This window comes from Zalophus californianus, chromosome 1 (genome assembly GCF_009762305.2).
Source record: "Zalophus californianus isolate mZalCal1 chromosome 1, mZalCal1.pri.v2, whole genome shotgun sequence".
NCBI classification, from domain to species: domain Eukaryota; kingdom Metazoa; phylum Chordata; class Mammalia; order Carnivora; family Otariidae; genus Zalophus; species Zalophus californianus.
In genome coordinates this window covers 202,176,769-202,197,627 of record NC_045595.1, presented here as the reverse complement: position 1 = coordinate 202,197,627, position 20,859 = coordinate 202,176,769, and the positions used below count along the sequence as shown (strand labels likewise).

The 20,859-nt window shown below is 44.0% G+C and overlaps 1 protein-coding gene across 11 annotated transcripts in view; it reads left to right on the top strand.

Annotated features, from left to right (window-relative positions):
- The window catches only part of TIAM1 (TIAM Rac1 associated GEF 1), a 368,940-nt gene that overhangs the window by 329,789 nt on the left and 18,292 nt on the right, over positions 1–20,859 (top strand). For 10 of the 11 annotated variants that reach the window (XM_027584315.2, XM_027584314.2, XM_027584311.2 and 7 more), the window contains 6 exons: positions 6,964–7,143; positions 8,073–8,141; positions 8,432–8,557; positions 13,734–13,842; positions 17,292–17,471; positions 17,564–17,682. In XM_027584315.2, the coding sequence (XP_027440116.1) occupies positions 6,964–7,143; positions 8,073–8,141; positions 8,432–8,557; positions 13,734–13,842; positions 17,292–17,471; positions 17,564–17,682 (783 nt within the window). Of the gene's footprint in view, positions 1–1,156; positions 1,603–6,963; positions 7,144–8,072; positions 8,142–8,431; positions 8,558–13,733; positions 13,843–17,291; positions 17,472–17,563; positions 17,683–20,859 lie in introns of those variants that run through there. The other variant, XM_027584322.2, reaches the window with a different exon arrangement.

Here is a 20,859-nt window from a genome sequence, read left to right as displayed (position 1 = left end):
CTGGTGTTGTATACCAGGTTTTGGAAAAAGAAGGAATTAATTAGTGTGCTATGTCAGCCAATTAGATATGTACTCATGAACCACTTACGTATTTTCTTAATGCATAACCTTTCTGGGTGTATTTTTTTATGATTTAAAGTAAGAGCAAGCAGATATCTTGAGTTTCTTGATCAAGATGAAATATTCTTTTGACACGTCTCCTAGATCAGTAATTTTTCTTGAGGCTAAACCGCGCATTAATTTTTAAGTCGTAAGCTGCCTTTAGCCGTGGAAGGATGATTTAGCCTTACCTTGGATGCACCAGGCTGTAAAAGTATATAAATAAGCAAACACATCAAGGAATGAAATGAAACAAGCAATCCTTTTTTTATTCCTGCTGCATCTGTGAGGGCTCTTGATTTTTTTGTTTAATATTTTTGCTGTTCTTCCTAAATGAATTGCTTTACAAAATAATGGGCAGAATTAAGAGAACGCAGGTTGGAGCGTCATGTGTTTTTCGATTTTTTTTTTTTTTTAAATAACAGGTTCTGCTCCTCACGGCCTTTTGGGGTTCTGCAAGTAAGTATTTGCAGGCTTGCAGGAAGAGCGTTGGTGGCCCTGGAAAGTGACATCCACAGGGTGGGGGTGGGGCTTCCACACTGCAGGGGCAGTCTAGAGTCTTTTCTCTTTGTGAGCCTCCTCCTTCCTTTTGTGACGGTGGGTGACAGCCTCTAAGGGGCCTCCTCCACTGGTCACTTGTTTCTCTGCTTCTAATGGAAAAAACTCTTGTCTCTGGAAATGAATGCTAATGAGCTCCCGGCTGTCCTGTTCTGCATTCCAGGCCCCCTGGCAGCTGTGATTTTGTTTTCCACTTAGCAAATGTATTAGAATAATTTTCAGAACATTTCCATTCTGAAAGCCATCTTTTTTTCTCTTTTTAATCCAAATTGGGATTGTCTCGGAAATGTCTGCTTTAGTAACAATACATTAGTGGAAAATGTGAAAACATAAACTGTTCAAAAAAAAAAATACATAGCGTGTTTTTATTTTATTTTTCTTAGTGCCTGCTCCCGACTCAGTGAGGGGTGTCTTCAAAGTTGTTTGAGCTGGCCGGGTTTAATATCCCTGTGCAGTGCATGACGCTCGCCAATCAGCTGATCGTGGTCCGCAGAGCAGAGAGACGCTCACATCCTGGGCAGGCTTTTTCTGCTTTGTGTTCTGGTCTCTTTTGGTTCTCCCTTTCTGGAACTTTTGTTGGTGAGCCAGGTGAAATGAAAGCATGAATTCTTGTCCATGAGTTAGCCTTTGACACCATCCCAGGGGCCACTGCCGGGCAGCAGGGGCTGCAGGGCTTCTGTCCTGTCTGTTGAGATGCAGCGGTAGGTTTCCCGGGCACGCAGCATGGGCTGTCTATACGAGAGGATGCTCCCTTGGGAACTAGAAGGCGTTTGGCGCTCTCGGGGTATTTTAAGAAACTTCTGTTTCTGTGCGGAACACGTCAGGTGGTAGAATTACCATGAGAATATATTCCTGATGATGTCTGCACTGTGGAAAATAAAGCGCAAGCCCAGGATTGAAAACAATGACAAGTCCAGTGACTCTATGTATCGGACCCTTCATCTGGTGAGCATGTTTGAATTCTCTCTTGCTAACCTTGTTTATGTGACGCCTTCCAGCTTAATTGCTTTCCAGTCCCAATGATGGTGATTATGCTTGTCCTGTTTCCCCATGACTGTATCCTTTTACCTTCCGGATCCTCTTGTTGATAAAGAATATATAGTTTAGCATGGGGCGGGGTGGGCATCGGTAGTTGGTGTGAAATCGAATTTGCCTAGAATCTTCACATTTTTCTAATTGTTTATTCTTAAATGGCATAAAGATGTATTCTGTATTTTTGAAACAGTGTCATTTGAATTCTTCTCCTTTCTTTTGGTTGTTGAGATTTTGAGTGTGTTTGTATGATGTGTATGGCAAATCTCCCCGATCCCCACCTCAGACTGGGTCGTCTGAGTGCTCATCAAGCGTTTCTGGGAGAAGGATGTTCACCTTGGCCTCCTATAAAGTTTTAAGCGTTTTTGACTTTATTTCTGCCTACTTGAGAAGGAGACGGTGATAGAAGTGTTGGCTCAGGGGTTGTGTTAACGCTTTAACGTCCACTGACTTAGATTGTACATGGCAGTCCCTCTAGTAAATGTTGAATCCCTGGTAAGAAAATCTAGTAGGTTAATGACAAGGGACAATTTAACCAAATCCAATTAAACTTTTTAGTAGTTCAATATAAATACTGGAGTCTGTCCACCATTCGATTTTGTGTCATTTAAGGAAACTTGAAATTTTGCAGTGAGTACACCTGATGGACCCAGCTAAGCCTTCGTCCTTCTTGGATGTTTCTCCTTCAGTGTCTACTCAAAAGGAGACCAAGGAGGTGATGGAAAACGATAGGGACTACCACTGTAGGTAGTGGTCTCTGAAATTATAGAGAACATGACTTTGGTGTTTGTCTCCAAAAAAGCTTAAGTAGAGGTTTTAAGAATTGAGGCCACTCTGGCCCCTTTTAAATCTGTGGGATGTGTTAAATCGGTCAGACTTAAAGGACAGTTTTAGAACTCTGAACTCATCTAGAGATAGAAATTGCCTTTAGTGGTTGCATAACAGGAAGCCCTTAAACAGCTGGGTAGCTTGAGTCAATAGTATGTACTTAAAAGCCTCCCCCCTCTTTTTGTATTTTCTTTTCATCTTCCACAGGAAGAAAGCGATATTATAAACATTGAGCTTCATGCTGGCCTCAGTAAAGTGGCCCATTTCCTCCTGCATTGTGTACTCTTCTCTGCGTGTTGGTTGGATCATTCTTAGGCCTGACAGTGGAAGGCCTCCGCTACCTTGAACAGTTTTAAACTGGCAGCCCTGAAGGGCCCAAAAGTGCTTTTCTGTTTCCAGGGTGACTGACTGCAGTCCTCCAGGGGGGAGAGGTTTGCACTTCTCCCAGTTCAGAAGCCTCGACCGTCTCCTTCTGAACAGTATTTCGCGGTCTGTCCCAGTTCCAGGAAACTTGGCTTTGAGGAGTGTGTGGAGAACCTCCCACGGCAGCTACCTTTCTAGGCATCTCTGGCTGCGGAGCTTGGTGTAGAATAGAGGGCAGCACAGAATGCTCAGTAACCGAGCGGGGAGAGCGCTGCACCCCTCGTACACCATACTTTGTGGCTAAGCTACCCAGAGAAGGTCTCCATGGGTCTTGGAGAGTAGTTATGAACTTCGTGCAGAGTAGTTATGAACACAGGCTTTGATCCACTCTGCCTGGTTCAAATCCCAGCTCTGCCGTTTTTGAGCTGTGCAATCTCAGATGAGTTACTTAACCTCTCTGGGCCTCCTTTGTGTCAGCTGTTTCACAGGAATGCTAACAGCCCTTACTTACCATATGCAAAAAAGTCTGGCCACGGTATAGGGCCAGGGGGACTTACAAATTGGGCCACAACATATAAAATCTCTGCATTAGAGTTATTCTGGAAAAGACCTGCATTTCATACTTCCTTCCAAGGATGTTTTTGGGGTAATATTTTAGTAAAACAATTCTCAAACTTGATGACATCATTTTAATGGCTTCCAAGTAAAAATTTCATTAAGAGCCTTGCAAAACATGCTGTGACAGTATGCATTGTAACTTGGAATTCTATCTTTTTGGAATTCTATCTTTTTATTCTTTATTTAAATAACATGTAATTGAAAGTGAAGAGATTACATCCCTGCTGAGATGCTATGCATGTTCCTTGGAGCGTTTATACCTTGAATCAGAGAACAGAGTTGCCCGTGTTGAGACTGCTTTGCCCCGCCTCCATGTAAGAGAGCACCTGGCTAAATTTATCCTAAGTTTAGGATTGTGTCTAATAAGGAAGGGATGCCTAAGGCTTTGAACTCTCAGAAGAGGATTTCAGGGAATTTGGGGGTGTCCCTGGGATGCTCAATTATAGGATGCTTTTTCCCTACCCTCCCAGAACTTGGCTCAGAGGGGGAGAAAGATGAGCAGGCTGGGTGTTTGGGAATGAGGGTGGGTAGGACATGGCTTTAGGTCTATGGTATAGGTTTTGAGCACTAAAGCCCTAGCCCACATCCCACTAACCTTTAGCTCTCCCCTTGGGCCTGCTTAACATAAGGATGCCAGACCTTGGAAGTGGTGAACTTCATACAAAGTCAGAAACTCACACTCTTAAAAATGGAAACCTCAGAGCCCTGATGGTGAAACAGAGGGAATGAAAACCTAGAAAGTCCATCCCATACCTTCCACTATTAAACACAGATACAGGTGAGAATGGCAACAGGTCAGTGTGATGAATATTAGGAGCACAAAGAGAAGCATCTTGTGGCATTTCCTGCCTTTGCTATGTGCCTGAGTCCCCAGGTTGTAACTTTGGCCCATCCTGGAAGTATGGGGCACCCTTTGTGTACTCCACGAGGACATTGGATTTCCCATGGCAACTTGTCGAAACGATAAAATCGTAGAAAGGCATATTGCGTCACTGATAGGAATGAAGCGATAGATTTACTTATCATGAGGAATCGCTTTGAGGTTAATCTGCAGATGCGTGACAGACAGCTGTGGTTACTGTTGGGCCAGTGAGAAGAGCATTGTGTAAGGGAAGGTGCCTGTTAGACGTTTGTTGTGTTGGGTTCCTTTGCAGGATGCCGAATTGAAGCAATAAAGGACAGTCGGACAAAGCTGGGGGGCAGGGCCGTTAGTTGTCAGTCGTTCTCATCGGCTAGCCACAGGATTTTAGTTCTGGTGAGGGTAAACCTCCCCCCCCCCGCATCGTGTCTATGTTATAATGCAGTGACCTATTATAGTTATCACTGGATCATTTAAAAGATGTGTGAGCATTTTTGTTATGACGGGTCACGGGTCTTTCGTTCCTGTGGAATTTGTAAGACAGAGCCATATTTAACTGGATGTTTAAGAATGACAAACTAGTAAAATACTAACATAACGAAATAAAACTGTTTAGTTGATTTCTACAGAAATAAGCTTTGATGGAATTCTTTCTTAACAGCCTTATTGAGATATAATTCACATATCATGCAGTTCAGCCCATTTTGATGAGCATTCTTGTTAGCCAATGAAGGGAGAATTCTTTGTGGGGATATACAATGTCTGGAACACTGAATCCATGGACAACAGTGAACAGTGCCCCAGAGAGGTGACTAATACCTTCTGGAACATAAGACTAGGGTTAGTGCTAGCACCATATAAGCTGTTGTCATTGTAAGAGAATTGAAATAGGGGCGCCTGGGTGGCGCAGTTGGTTGAGTGTCCTACTGTTGGTTTTTGCTTCGGTCGTGATCTCAGGGTCCTGGGATTGAGCCCTGCGTCAGACTCCACGCTGCTTGAGACTCTCTCTCCCTCTCTCTGCCCCTCCCCACCATAAATAAATAAATCTTAAAAAAAAAAAAACAAAGAAATAATCATTATGTGGGTTTGGGTCCTGGCTCTCCTCCTTGCTGTCATGGCATTGTTATGAATGCATCCTTGTTAGGTTCTGATTTCCCGTGTACTTGTACTGCCTTTGTTCCAGGCTCCCTTCCCTTTGGGATAATGCCAGTGAGGGGAAGGCATGTTAATGTTGGCTGCCTTTTTCCTCTGTGTTTAAGGGATTGCCCCCATGGAATACCCTTGGTTTTAGCTCCTCTGCCCAGCACCAAATGCCAGCCTTGAGTTTCAGCTCTGGGCAGCAACTGCTGTTTTGGGGAGGATGTTCTTCTCATGTTCTTCCTGGGTAGGTGGGTGATAGAAGTAATTCTTTATTTGCACCGGTGTTTGCTGGGAATACTCTGTGCTTAGGGATGAATTAGACGGTAGAAGCCAGGGAGAGGAGGATGAGCAGGCAGCCTACCTTCAAGGAGCTATCCGGCGAACATTCGTAGAGTGGTACATTTGGGCAAATATTAATAAACTAGATTTTGGTGCTGCAAAATAGCCTCTGGAGGCATTCCAGCAAGAGCCTTAAATAATACGCTGACTTATCCCATCCTGGAGGTCCTGATTGAATTGATCTGGAGGGTGCGCTGGGCATGCTTATCAGGTGATTGCTATATGCAACTCAAGTACTCAAGCTCAAGTACTAAGTCCATGGGGTTTTCAGCAACCCGCCTGCCACCCATTCTTTGGAGAACTCTTTTGCATAACTGGAAAAGTTGCAATTTTAGAATCCTAGAACCCTAAACTTCTACCTGAATCATCCTGGACAGAGATTAGGTGGAGGCTGAGCTCCCCCACTGAAGGCTTGTTCAGGGCCCAATAGCCTTTATTTTGGAAGAGAGGAGAGGTGTCTTTCTGCTTGGAGAAGCCGGAGAGACGAACTTTTTTTTTTTTTTCTTAAAATATATGGGTATCTATCATTATCTAGAAAGTTGCCTTAGGGCCAGTTTTTAACAGAGCCAGAAAGAATCTTAGCTTATAAAATCATCTTCTGCCATTGCAAAGTAAGTATAGTTTACTTAAGTGGGGGCTGTGATAATTAGCCTTGTATTTGGGGTGAAATGCGTTTAATTTTTCTGTATCTCCGTCTCCTTATTTGTAAGCTTCGTGCAGAGTAGTTATGAACACAGGCTTTGATCCACTCTGCCTGGTTCAAATCCCAGCTCTGCCGTTCTTGAGCTGTGCAATCTCAGATGAGTTACTTAACCTCTCTGGGCCTCCTTTGTGTCAGCTGTTTCACAGGAATGCTAACAGCCCTTACTTACCATATGGGAAGATTAAATACATCAGACCAATGCCTGGCATGTGGTGAGCCCTTGGAATATGTTATCAATTGTCGTTATGGGTGTTTAGAGCATTCAGTGAGCTCTCCTATGTGCAGAGCAGTCGGGGGAAGGAGAAATGTAATTCACGTGTGTCAGTTCATTAACCAGGAAGGACACCTTTAGGCGGAACAGATGTCAGGTCTCTCTTGTGAGAGGTAACTTCATCTGCCTTGCCTTTTAAACTGTGCTCCGAAGAGCACGGAACAGGTGGCCGCATTTTGCCGCAGTCTGCATGAGATGAACCCCTCTGAGCCGAGCCCATCTCCGCAGGACGCCACCGGGCCTCAGCTGGCCACCATGAGGCAGCTCACGGACGCTGACAAGCTGCGCAAGGTGATCTGCGAGCTCTTGGAGACAGAGCGCACCTACGTGAAAGTACGTCTTGCTGGTCTACTCTCCCTTCCCGCCTGGCCTGCCTTCCCTCCTTGTTTCGAAGGAGGGGCTTTGTGAGTTTACACTGTGTTTGGTCTCCCGTGGAATCTGGCCTTCTGAATGTTCAGATCTCCTGCATCTAAAGGAAGCACCTCAAATCTTAGAGCGTTTCGTTGACATATGTAATTGATCGATTGAGAAAGGAGATGATGGTGAATATTCAGTGAGCCTTCTGACCTTTCTAAATCTATTGTTGAGCTAATACTAAAATTGAATTTAGTTTTTGAAAGATTTAAAGGTATTGTTTTCGGTATCTAATTTGAGTCTAGGCAGAAGGGTATCTGTTTTCTTTTTATTCTCGCTTGTGTTCGGACATTTAGTTATATTCCTGTAATTATATAATTTATTCCTATATAATTCTTAATGTCTGTGTAATACATATAACAGTGTATGCACTGTACATACGTTACAATACATACATTGTAATACACTCCTATGACTGTAGTAATTACCTATTCCTGTAACTATATAGTTAAATGTCACAACAGTGTCATCTGTTTTTAATGATCTATTTTAGTCTTTAACTCAGGAGTCAGCAAATTATGGCCCTTAGGCCAGATCCACCCCTCTGCCTGTTTTGACAAATAAAGTTTTATTGGAACACAGCTACACACATTCATTTACGTATTGTCTGTGCTGCCGTAACAAGAAGCAGCTTTCCTGTTACAGCTGCAGAGTTACGTAGTTGTGAGAGAGACCACATAGCCTGCGGAGTTGAAAATATTACCAGAAAGGTGGGCTCACTCCTGCTTTAAGGGAACTTAATGACCTAAAGACTGTAATGTTAGCATTGCGACATAATCTGTTTTTTTCTCCTATAGATTCCTTCTAGGCTTTTAGATGTGCTAATGAGATATCCTTTCAACCCTTAGGACTTAAACTGTCTCATGGAGAGATACCTAAAACCTCTTCAAAAAGAAACTTTCCTCACCCAAGATGAGGTATGGTGGACATGAGTTATACTGCAGCTTGACTTGGTGAAGAGGAGGGAGTGAGGCACACATGTACTGAAAACATTTGGAATGAATTAAATGATTGCAAGTTAATGCTCTTGGCTTGCACCCGGAGAGTAAGGAGTGTCGCCACTCCCTGCCCCAACCCCCCCCACCTCATGGTGGGCTCATGATCTTAAATGATAAGTATTGATAGAAAAACTTTGAAATCAGAAGCAGATAAAAGTTTCTGAACACCAATGAAATATGGGTGGCTTAAATTCTTTTTCATTTTCCAGCTTGATGTGCTCTTTGGAAATCTAACCGAAATGGTAGAGTTTCAAGTAGAATTTCTGAAAACTCTAGAAGATGGAGTGAGACTGGTACCCGATTTGGAAAAGCTTGAGAAAGTTGATCAATTCAAGGTAAGTCCACCAATGATGTCAGGCTGCCTCCTCCTGTCATGGGTGGGTTATTCTATAGGTGAAGTGGAACCTTTTGAGAACACATCACAAGAGGCATAGGATCTCTTTGGTACATTCTTGTGCTCGTGGTGTTGAGTCTTCATTGGATCTCCAGTGGGGTCAGTTCCCAAGGGGATTCTGAGACGGGGAACCTTGTCTAGCTGAGGTGACACCAGTGCCATCAACTTGTATGAAACTGGTGCTCCTGCTGGCTTCCACTCTGGAAGATAGACCAACCTTGACCTTTTGTTCTGTTGACATGGGGCCCTTTAATACTTGCTATTAGCAAATGAGACTAACACCCTTGGTTTCCCAGTAAACAAGTTAATTTATCATGTTCTGGAAAACTTTGCTTAATGGAAATGCTTATCATGATCCAGGAGGAAGACAGTCTTCCAGCACACGGTGTCCTTATAGCCTTAATGAGGATTTATGACTAGTACCTCAGTGAGGATGCTTACAGCTTATTTCCCCCTCCTTGGCTGGCTCTCCTCTATTACAGATACTTCCTGTGCTGCACCTCCAACCGACAGAGCTCATCAATTCACGCACAGTGGTGTTGGCTTCTCGTAAAGTTAGAAAAAATACCAACAGATTAATTCAGGTGTAATTGACATACAATACGCTGCATCTATTCACATTGTACAGTGTGATGAATCTTGCCATATGTATACACCTGTGAAACCATCACCACAGTCAGGATAATGAGCATCAGCAGCAGCCCTTGAAGGTTTTTCCCTGCTCTTTGTTACCATAGATTAGTTAGATTCATTTGCATTCTGGAATCTTATACAGCATATACTTTTTTTTTTTTTAATGTGGCATCCTTTACTTGGTATAATCGTGTCACGTTCCATGCACGTGGCTGCAGATATCAATCTATGGCTCTGTGGTATCCCACCGTACGGGGGTAGTACGCTTTGTGGCCCTTTCACCTTTCCTGGGCATTTGGGTTGTTTCCAGTTTGGGGCAATTACAAGTAAAGCTGCTATGCAGATTTGTCTATAAATGTTAGTATGGATATCTGCTTTCTTTTGGCCAAATATCTAGGGGTGGGACGGTCCCTTTTTATAATTTTAGACATTCTAATGGGTATATAGTGGCACCTCATTGTATCTTTCATTTTAATTTCCCTTATGACACGACAATGAGCATCTTATGTGCTAATTTGCCTTTAATATATCCTCTTTGGTGAAACATCTGTTCAAATCATTTGCCCATTGACTGTATTGGTTGGTTGTTTTCTTACTATGAGACTTGAGAGTTCTTTGTGTATTCTAACTCTCAGTCCTTTACCAGAACCAGGATTTGTAAATATCTTCTTGTCGTACAGTGTCTTTCAAAGATCCGAAATTTTAAATTTTGATGAAGTCCAGTTTTTCAAGTCTTTTCTTTTTTGGGTCATGCTTTTTTGTGTCACGTCTGTGAAATTTTTGCCTAAACTTGGGTCCTAATGATTTTCTCCCAGAAGCTTTGTAGGTTGGGCATGTGCATTTTGGTCTCTGATCCGTTGTGCGTTAAATTCGTTAGGGTATGAAGTTGGAATCAGAGTCATCTTTTTTCCATACGAACGTCTGATTTTTCTAGTGCTGTTTGCTGAAATGACTATCCTTCTATCTTCCACTGTATTAATTTCGCAGTGATGTTGGACTTAGGTTCCATTGTCTATATATGCGGGGACCCCATATACTTCGACCTCTCTAGAGCTTGCAGAAATCTGGCTGAGTGCTATTAGCCTACACATTTAGGGACTAGGGTGAAGGCTGCTCTTTCTATATATGTTTTTGTATGTCACTGCTTCTCTGCAACTGAAGTTATTCAGTATATACACCCACGTTCATACACTTAGCATAAGAATATATATTTATATATACTTACATATTTTTATTTGGAGATAATTTGAGACTTATGGGAAGGTGGCAAGAATAGCCTGAAGAATTTCTGGATGTCCTTCACCCAGATTTCCCAAACGTGAACATTTGAGCACATTTCCTTTATTCTTTATCTTCCTGTCTCCGGGTGTGGGGGTGTGTGTGTGTGTGTGTGTGTGTGTGTGTGTGTGTGTGTGTGTGTGTGTGTGTGTGTGTGTGTGTGTGTGATGTATGAAGAGTTTAGTTGCAGGCATAATACCCCTTTAGCCCTAATTACTGCATACATTTCATTTTTTGTGGGTTCAAATGCTGCTTAGCTGAGTTAATTTTCTCCCCTCGTCATCTTCAAGGTGGTCATGCGGTCCATTTGAAATAGTTTGGTTTGTTTGTTTGTGCTTGTAATGATAACATGTATTTTCTAAATTAGTACATTCATTAGGACAGTTAGAACTTATGACAAAGGCCAGTTATTTGTTAGTTAATCAGAAATTTGCTTAGTGAGGATCATAGTTAAAATGGATACAGACAGGGCGCCTGGGTGGCTCGGTTGGTTAAGCAGCTGCCTTCGGCTCGGGTCATGATCCTGGAGTCCCGGGATCGAGTCCCGCATCGGGCTCCCTGCTCAGCGGGGAGTCTGCTTCTCCCTCTACCCTCCCCCTCTCATGTGCTCTTTCTCTCTCCCAAATAAATAGAATCTTAAAAAAATTAAAATAAAAAAAAAATGGATACAGACATTCCTTAAAACACTTGTTTTTTTGTTTTTTAAGATTTTATTTGAGAGAGAGAGAGAACAAGCAGGGAGAGGGGAAAGGGAGGGGAAGAAGCAGACTCTCCACTGAGCAGGGAGCCTGACAAGGGACTTAATCCCAGGACCCTGAGATCAGGACCTGAGCCAAAGGCAGATGCTTAACCGACTGAGCCACCCAGGTGCCCCACAACACTTGGTTTTACTGTAGGACATCTAACATTGATTATATTCACTTAGTCTCTTGCTGTGGGGCCAGTTATGTGGGTTTAGGTCTGGTTAATCGCTTGAGGAGAGGTAGGTGGACAGAACTTGATGTGGACATGGCTGCATTATGAGCAGAGTTGTTCTAGGAGGGATTGGTGCATGGATTCTTTCAGTGAGCTTTTGCTAAATGGTCATTGTTCTAAGTTCCCTTCAAGTGGGACTCTCTTCCCTGACCTTCACTGTCCTGGTTTATGGCAACACTTGACAATCTCCATTCTGTCAGTAAAGCAAGACAACCTATGCATACTGAATATTCATGGCCCAGGGGCTTGTTTCTAGTACCTCTGAGTTGGCTTCTGGATTGTCTGTGTTTGCTCCCAAAACTATTGCCGTCAGTTGTGCCATTGCTACTTGGTTTAAATCCTGATTGTATATTTGGCCAAAAATATGAAAAACTTGTTAAAATATTCAAACCATGGGATGGCTGGGTGGCTCAGTCAGTTAAGCGTCTGCCTTCAACTCAGGTCATGATCTCAGGGTCCTGGGATCAAGACCCGTGTCGGGCTCCTTGCTCAGTGGGGAGCCTGCTTCTCTCTCTGTCTGCCTCTTTCTGTCTCTCCCTCTCTCTGACAAATAAATAAAAATATTCAATTTGCATTGCCTAGAACACTAGTCCTAAGGCAGTATTAGAAAAAATTTAGTTCTGAGGTCAAACAAGCTTTGATAAAATATCCTCTCGGAAATTTGCAATGTCCATCAGTCAGTGGGAGGCTCTGTGACATTCTCTGGAAGGGCAGCGTTGGGCAAATGCAGTCTTTGTGTATAAAGCCTTACACCTGTGCGCACTTTGTGCCCTGAGATCATTTGTTAAGGCCAGAAGAATAAATGAATCCCTTAATGTTTTATCTGTGGCTGCCTGTATGGTAAGTTAAACAGATGACCTAATATGGTTAATGTGAGGGGTTACAGTTAGAGCTTTCTCTTCCTCATCTTTTCTTGTCTAATTATTGAGTACGTCTCAAGGATAACTGCACCTGCAGAGTCAGACTGTCCCTGCTGGGACCCTCTCAGCCGGGGTGGCGGGGTTGGGAGGAGGTGGGGCTTGAAAGGGAGAAGAGAAGTAGAACGTGTAAGAAACTAATGCAGGTCTCTAGTTAGACATTCTGGGCGGTTCCAAATAAACTTTTTGTTGTTAGTAGACAGTCTATCAGAATCCTGTGCATTGTTTGTTAGATAAATTACACATTGAAATCCAAAACTTTTTTTTTTCTTGGAACCTCACTTTTGATTCTAACCCTGAATTAAGCAGTCGCATGCTCTCTCTCTGAATAAGACTAGATCAGTGTGGAACATTCAGAAGATATTTTTCTCAGACTTGTATATATATTTGGGTATATATCCATATATATATATGTAAAATGTTTAGGATACAGAGTATCCTTAGCCATGGGTTTTTTAATTTTTTAAATTTTTTGAATTCTGTTTTTTTAAGATTTATTTATTTATTTTTATTTGAGAGAGAAAGAGAGAGAGAGTAAGTGCAAACAGGGACAGAGGGAGAGAGAGAGAGGGAGAGAATCTCGAGCAGACTTTCCACTGAGCAGGAAGCCTGACGCTGGGCTGCATCCCAGGACCCTGAGATCGTGACCTGAGCTGAAATCAAGAGTCAGCCCTTCAACTGACTGAGCCACCCAGGCATCCCCAAGGCGTATTAAATTCTAATAAGGAAGGCCTTCCCCCAGTTTTGATCCTTTTGAGGCAGAGGGTGTGGGCTGGGATAGGATACCGAACTCACTCCCAGAGTCCGCGTGTTTCTTGCATCTTCACCTGCTCTGTGCTAGGAGAGGGAGCCGTGTTGCAGAGGACGGAGTTAGTGACCAGGGACGCGTGTCTTCTATTTCTGGGGTGTATGCATTTCCTGCCTCTATTTGGTGTGTCACTTCGACCTCCCAACAGGAGCTAATGAGAGATTGCAGGAGCGGTCCGCCTTTTCCAAAATGCCATCGGTATTTTCTCATTAACATTCACACATCCCAGCGAGGGCATTTAAAGACCCAAGGCTGGAAAAGCAGGGACATCGCTGATATAATTAGTGAGAAGGCCAGCTCAGGCACCGAGCGTGCGAACACGTAAGCCCGTACCCTTTCCAATAGGCAGTTTCAGACCATCGGTGAGCAGAGCGAGGGCTGTGACAGGTGTGACTGGTGCTGATTTGTGGGGAGGGTCAGGCAGATATGAACTCCCTCTGGGTCCTGCTGATCTTTCCAGATGAAGATGAACATGAACTAACTGTGGTTTTTCTCGTTAAATCCAGAAAGTGCTGTTCTCTCTGGGGGGATCCTTTCTGTATTACGCTGACCGCTTCAAGCTCTACAGTGCCTTCTGCGCCAGCCACACGAAGGTTCCCAAGGTCCTGGTGAAAGGTAGGTGGGCATATCTGTTGTAGGTTCACATTGGTATGGCTGGCGGCGGTCAGGGGCATTTGGGCAGAAATCCAAGAGTCGTTGATGTGCCAGATAGACGTTCCTCAGATAAGGGTACTGAGAAGTGAAATGTGCACCTTTTCTTTTTTTTTTTTTTTTTAATTAAACTCTGTGCCCATCGTGGGGCTCAAACTCATGATCCCTGAGATCAAGAGGCACACGCTGTACTGACTGGGCCAGCCACGCAGCCTGATATCTTGAATTAACTGTCTTGTCAGTTTTCTTATTAATTTATATGTTTATTTTTAAAGATTTTATTTATTTGAGAGAGAGAGCACAAGCAGGGGGAGGGGCAGAGGCAGAGGGAGAAGCAGACTCCCTGCTGAGCAGGGAGCCCGATGCGGGGCTTGATCCCAGGACCCTGGGATCATGACCTGAGCCCAAGGCAGACACTTAACCGACTGAGCTACCCAGACGCCCCTTGTTAGTTTTCTTATAATGCAAGTTTTGACTCAGCTATTTGGGGCCAGAATTAAGGGGTCATTTTGTAATTATGCAAAAACGGGGGGGGGGCTTTAGAAATTCCCTGCTTTATTCCTAATTTTCACTCGTTTCCGTAAAACCTTGCACACTTCATATGCCTTTTGGTGGCATTCCATCTCCCCCTCACCTATTTTTGTTTGTAGGCGTGTGATAATAGCGACCCCCAGCACTACTAAAGTTGTTTCCATTGTTCACGAGAATCCCTCGACTCGCGGTTATATTTTGCATGGAACAGAGTGGAGTTTTAAATTGGCAGGCTCCTTTCCCTCAGTGTTCTGGGCAGCTGATGGATCATTCTGAGAGTCTCCAGAAAGCTGTTTTGCTTCCTGGTTCGGCATGTGATGTTGGTAATAGGTAAAAGGATTTAAAAAAACAACAGCAACAATTTCCTGGGAAACAGTATAACCGGTGGAAAGTTTGATTACAGAGAATCTCTGGAAAACAGGCTGCTCGGTCTTAACACTTCCCCGTGGCTGTCATGTGCACAGCTGCTGATCCAGTATCTGGATACATAAATAATTTATACATGTTATGCTTTCCTGCCAGAGAGAATGAGCTTGACTTAATTTAAAACCTATTAAGGAAATATTAGTACAATGCAGGTCTCTGGATAACAGAAAAGCCTGCCCCAGATAATGACATACTTAATGGCAGAGATAGTTCATGCAACAGAATCTACTTCAGCCCAGAAATTTAAAGGGCACCTGGGTATCTCCTTGTTGTCTGGCCTAGACGGTGTCTTCTCATGTGCTGTGTTGGTCCTATCGCTCTGCGTACGCATATCTTTTTTTAACTTTAACTGAATGCCAATTGTTAGGAGATTGTTAATGTAACAACTTTAGAGCACTTTGCTCTACTGTAAAATTATATACACGTTACAGTCCTTAGAGCAAGTTGCGTTATTTTTATTCACTCAATTAAAGTCTGCCCCTGTAGGTTTTCCTTAATTGAATAACATTGTTCTTTTGCATGTGAAAATTATTATCGTGTCTTTCCAAACGATCCCTGAAAAGATGAGGCATGACTTACATTTTTCTAATGGCCAGATGTACGAAGAGGGTGAAGAGAACTCTTTGAGAACAGAAAGTACCCGTCTCTGACTCTTAGGCTTATGGCGAGGCTGGTTGGGAGGGACACTCCTTTAGCTCACAAGGAGCCGAGAACCATGCCCTCTTTAGTTCTGACGTGAAACGTGGCTGATGGATTAAATGCCCATGGCCGTATTTTGGGGCTTGCGGATTGTGGGCGGATTTCTATGCCCCTGGTAGATGTGGACGCGTACTCGGGATGTCCTTTAGAAGCCACGGTGTCCCCGGGCATCGGCCTCGCTTCCCTGACGCATAGGCCATTCATTCCCAGTGTCCTTTCTCTTTACAGATTTCTTCTTTGAAAGGAAGAGAAATGGTGGCTGAACCCCTGGAGTCTGATTCCTCTGAGTGGGGCTTAACGGGGATAAAACGATTGTGGTCTTTATGAAGCCACCATCACATGATTGCTGTTTAAAATAGTCATTTTACAATTCATGATGTCCTTTTACCACATCTTCTGCTCTTTGCTCATACTGCTCATCCCCGGAGATGGAAATATGTTTTTATCAGAAGCTTTTTAAAACACATAGGCCCACCGTTCAGTCACTTTGATATAATGTCCTCCCCTCCCCTGCCCATTTTTTGCGCTCACTCTCTTCTCCACCATTTCTTTGCACCTGGAAGGCATTAATTAGCCTTGTCTTCCTAATTACCCACTGGTGGGTACCTCCACAACTCCCCAGGGCTGCTTTTCAGCCCAGCTGGGACACACATAAAAACCAGGCTGGTAAGGAGAGAGCTCCCTGAGTTATATGAAGTCAGATGTACGTTTCTCTGGGCAAGAACTCTGCAGTCCTGGGCAGGAGGTCCTGCCCTACAAATGGTAATAGCTGGTAGCACTGAATTAACATAAAACAGATCTGAAAAGGCATTCTCTGGGGGAGATGCAGCCCTGCCCCATTTCCCAGAGCCGCAGAACAGTGCTGCTTCTGGTTTGTGCTTCCCACCCCCCCCTCCTGTCTTTTCTCAAAAAAAGGCCCCACCAGCAATGAAAGGCTTGAAAGGCAGAGAAAACCAGGGTAAAGAGTGTTTTAAAATGCGGGCTTTCCGATGATTCAGATATGGCAATGCCAACAGATCAGAAGACAATTGCCATTGAAAAGACTGTTCCTCGCAGCTCCCAAGAGGAAGGGGCATGACGTGGTGCCTCACGGGCCCCCACGGGGAAGTGCCAGGGCCAGTCAGGAAGCAGAAGGAGCCAGGGGGAGACGGGGGCAACTTTATTGTGGTTGCTGAGAAGAGGCAGGAGCAAGGCAGGGTAAGCAGACTTTTAGGATTGGGTCATTTCGGTGGACTCTGGGATATCGGGGCTGGCCCAGGTTGTCTGGTACCTGGCCCTGAGGCGAGTAGGGCAGGGGAACAGTGGTCCAGAGTGAGAGAGCCCTCTGGAAGGGGTAACTACAGGGTGTAGGGGGCTCCAGATTGGTTGGTGTGCATATGAAAGGTGCGCTCCCAGGTGAGTCCTTTACCACCTCTAGGAATTGGCTGGCCCTGGGAGGGGCAGTCCCCAGGGTCTGTAAGGCCCCCAAATGTCAAAATAGCAGAATGCAAAGACACTCTTAGTACAACGAGGATTAACAGCAACCCCTGAGAACCCCAGTGTGTAGGATTTACAAACCCTGTTATCCCTTTACTCAAACCCCCGTTATTGCCCCCAAATAAATACCACGGGCCCCTCCAGTTGTCTGTCTGGGGCCCCCACCTTCCTTCTTCCTCTCAGTCCTGGGGAAGGGCGCCTTGGAATAGTGAGGGGGATTGTGAGGAGGGGGGCATTTCAGGGTTCTGCCCTGACAGTCTGCGTTTCTTATTCTCTCCCAGCCAAGACGGACCCGGCTTTCAAGGCGTTCCTAGACGCCCAGAACCCAAAACAACAGCACTCCGCCACTCTCGAGTCTTACCTCATCAAGCCCATCCAGAGGATCCTCAAGTACCCGCTTCTGCTAAAGGAGCTCTTTGCCCTGACAGATGCAGAGAGTGAGGAACACTACCATCTGGATGGTGAGCCCCGGGCCCCAAAATCTGCCCCCCTCGCGCGCGTCCCCACGAGAGCCTCCAAACAGCCTTTCCGTTTCCTGCCCATTTTCTTCCAGTGGCCATCAAGACTATGAACAAGGTTGCAAGTCATATCAATGAAATGCAGAAAATTCATGAAGAATTTGGGGCTGTGTTTGACCAGCTCATTGCGGAGCAGACTGGTGAGAAAAAAGAGGTAAGGATGCCAACTTCTCAGGACACCCGGCAGCGAAACTGGGTTGGTTTTGTTGTTTTTTGAAGGTCGTATTTATAAGTAAAATAGTTACAAAGCTGTTATTTCTGTTGGTGGAACTTTTATCCTTTATCCAAGGCTGCAGGTGAATTTTCTTCCTCAGCAGAGTTATTTCTTAATATAGGAACTGTGTTTCTGAGTCTCACCCCTTGGGACTTCTGGTTTTGTTCTGTTCAGTGTGAGCCTGAACTTCCAAACATAGCTTCTGTAAGCACCATAAAAGGTCAAAGCTACATCCCTGGAAATCAGAATAACGCTTGGCATATAGTGGGTCCTCTCAGTCAATATTTGCTGAATGAATGAAAGTTTCGAATGACTCTAATAAATATATATATTTTTAAGTCTATCTAAAAAAACCTCCTTAGAAGAAACAGTGACAGGAACAGATACACCTGAGAAAAACTTAGAGCAAACTCTAAGTAGTGCCCAAGTCATTGAGAAGAGCTTATGCAAAAAAAAATTCTGGTAATACTGAGATGAATCAGAGGGCTATAGTTGTGTGATAACATTCATCACTGCCTCTGGACATTAAACTGGAATATTCTCCTCGGTTTTGCTTTCTGCCTTAAAAAAAAAAAAAAAAGGAAAAGCCAGGAGGGAACCAGGCAGAAAAATCACTCCTGCTGGGGTGAAGGGGAGTGTTGAAGGCAAGGGGGCGGGGAAGCTCAGTTGTTGAGTCTAGCTGAGAAAACTAGCCTCATCTTTGAGGTATACAGGTTCCTATCCAGGTTCCTTGTTATGCCCTCAGGGAAACGAAGCAAGTTTTCAGACTGCTAAAAGGTAACTTTCAGAAAGAGCTAAAGTCTTGGCATCTCCTATAGACGTAAAAGCAAACACATACTAAGAAATTTATTTTACTCACGTGATCGGAGGGAGGCAGGCAGATGTAAGGGTTTATTGGAAAGGTCGGAATGGCACAGCTGTGTATATGAAGTGAAGAAATATTGCAAGGATTTGCAAATGGAGGCACTCTGGTTTCTCCATAATGGGGGGAAGTTGGTCAGGTTGGTGCCTGACAGGACACCCGCTGTCTGCACCTTCCAGAGAGTTGCAGAGGCGCTCGGAGACCTCCACGTGGTCTGGAGTCTCACGGCCTGGGAGCATCGTTTTCCATTGAAACCCAATTTATTTTTTCTACTGGGGTGGCAAGCACAGCATGAACATGCTCTCAATCTACCTGGCAGATAATTCAGTCGGTCAAGAGCATAGGAGAGGTGGGCGCCACGACTCTGGATTTAGTTCTCATTTTTTTTCCCGTAAAACTTTTGTAAGAAGAAAAGCATAGTATGCTTATGAAAGGGCAAAACAACAAAAAATGGCAAGAAGAAAAACCATTCTCCATCTCAAAGAACTTACCACTCTTAATGTCTGGGTGTTTATTTTGATTAAAAAAGTTATGTATCTGCACATGCTTGAATAATTATATTTTGAAAGTTATATTATGCCTTGCTTTTTATGTTATTTTAAATTATTCAAAAGAATCATTTAAATGATTGTGTAATATTTCATTGTGTGGCTGAACAGTGACTTACTTAATTCCTATCATTGGACAATTCTCTTGGCTTCATTTATTGACTACCGTGAGTAATCCTGCAGACGTTTTTTTGTCATAACACTTCTCCCTCCTATATTTTAGTTTATTTCATTTTGACAGAAGTGAATTTTATTGAGTCTTGGAAATGAACATTTTCATTAAATTTCATTATATTGTTCGTTATCTGCCAAACTAGTTTCTGGATTTTAATGACCTTGGGAGCAAAGGACCATTATGCTAAAGACTAGAAGATGACGTGCACCGTGGATTGCAAAGCATTTAGAAAAAAAGACGAATATGATTCAAAAGTCAGGGACTGTACAAAGGGACTCGGCTTTGCTGAAACTGCCCGTCCTCTGAAATGAAATTCTGACAATCAAGTGAGAAATCTTTCCAGCGAGGAACAAAGAGACAGAGTGCTGTACAAAATAGCCTCCTGTGAGCTGAGATTTTGTAAAGAGAAATGTGCAAAAAATGGAGGGAATGGAAGGAGGGACATTTGACTGCATACCAGTGTTAAAGAGAAGGAGAGTCCTATCTCAGTATTCCGATGTCCAAAGCCCAGGAAGATCAAGGCTTAGAAAAGATGCCAGAGGGGCGCCTGGGTGGCTCAGTCGTTAAAGCGTCTGCCTTCGGCTCAGGTCATGATCCCAGGGTCCTGGGATCGAGCCCCGCATCGGGCTCCCTGCTCGGCGGGAAGCCTGCTTCTCCCTCTCTCACCACCCCTGCTTGTGTTCCCTCTCTTGCTATGCCTCTGTCTGTCAAATAAATAAATAAATAAAAACCTTAAAAAAAAAGAAAGAAAAGATGCCAGAGACAGCAACAAGATATTGTGTTTTAACATTGTAAGAAGAAGAATAAGGAAGAAACAGGCTCCCAAAGTGGGGCAGAGGTATCGTAGCCAAAGATGATCACTCAGGGAGAGAAGGACTCAATTTCCACAATTCTCACAAAAGTGATTCCTGGTCATTGTCGTTCCCTTTTAATGCCAATATCCAGTAAAAACCTCGAATGGCTTTATTAACAGTTTGTAAACAGTTACGAATAGGAATATTTTCCAGTATCTGTTGAGAAAGGTAGGCCACTGTTGAAATGGTAACATTCCAGGGACACGGGGTACCTGATCCTGTCGTCAGCCAACTTTCCTGCAGGTAGATATGTTCACAGAGAACAAAGCTGGTTAGGAAACACTGTATGATGAAGCTGGGCCTTCAACCTCCTACTCCGTGTTAAACCCTAGGGAGCTGGGTTGGACCACATAGATCATTCCTTTTGCTTAGGTAAGAGAAAGAAAGCCAAGGGCTCTTTCTAAGGGCATCTCCCCTTAGAAGAAGGGCTCAAAGGACCCAGGGTGGCAGGACATCCCAGACCCCACAGCAGAACTTAGTGTTGCAGTTTGGGCAGAAGATTCGGAAGTCAACCAGTGGAAGGCCAAGGGAGGCACTTACTGTTGGCCGAAGGGGCAGCCTGGACCCCCTTCTTCCGTTTGCCATGTGGAAACTTGAGGGAAACCATGTGGGCTGGGACTGGATCTGTACATTGTCATAATGTAACAAACAACTCAACATCCTCGTGTTTGCTACCAC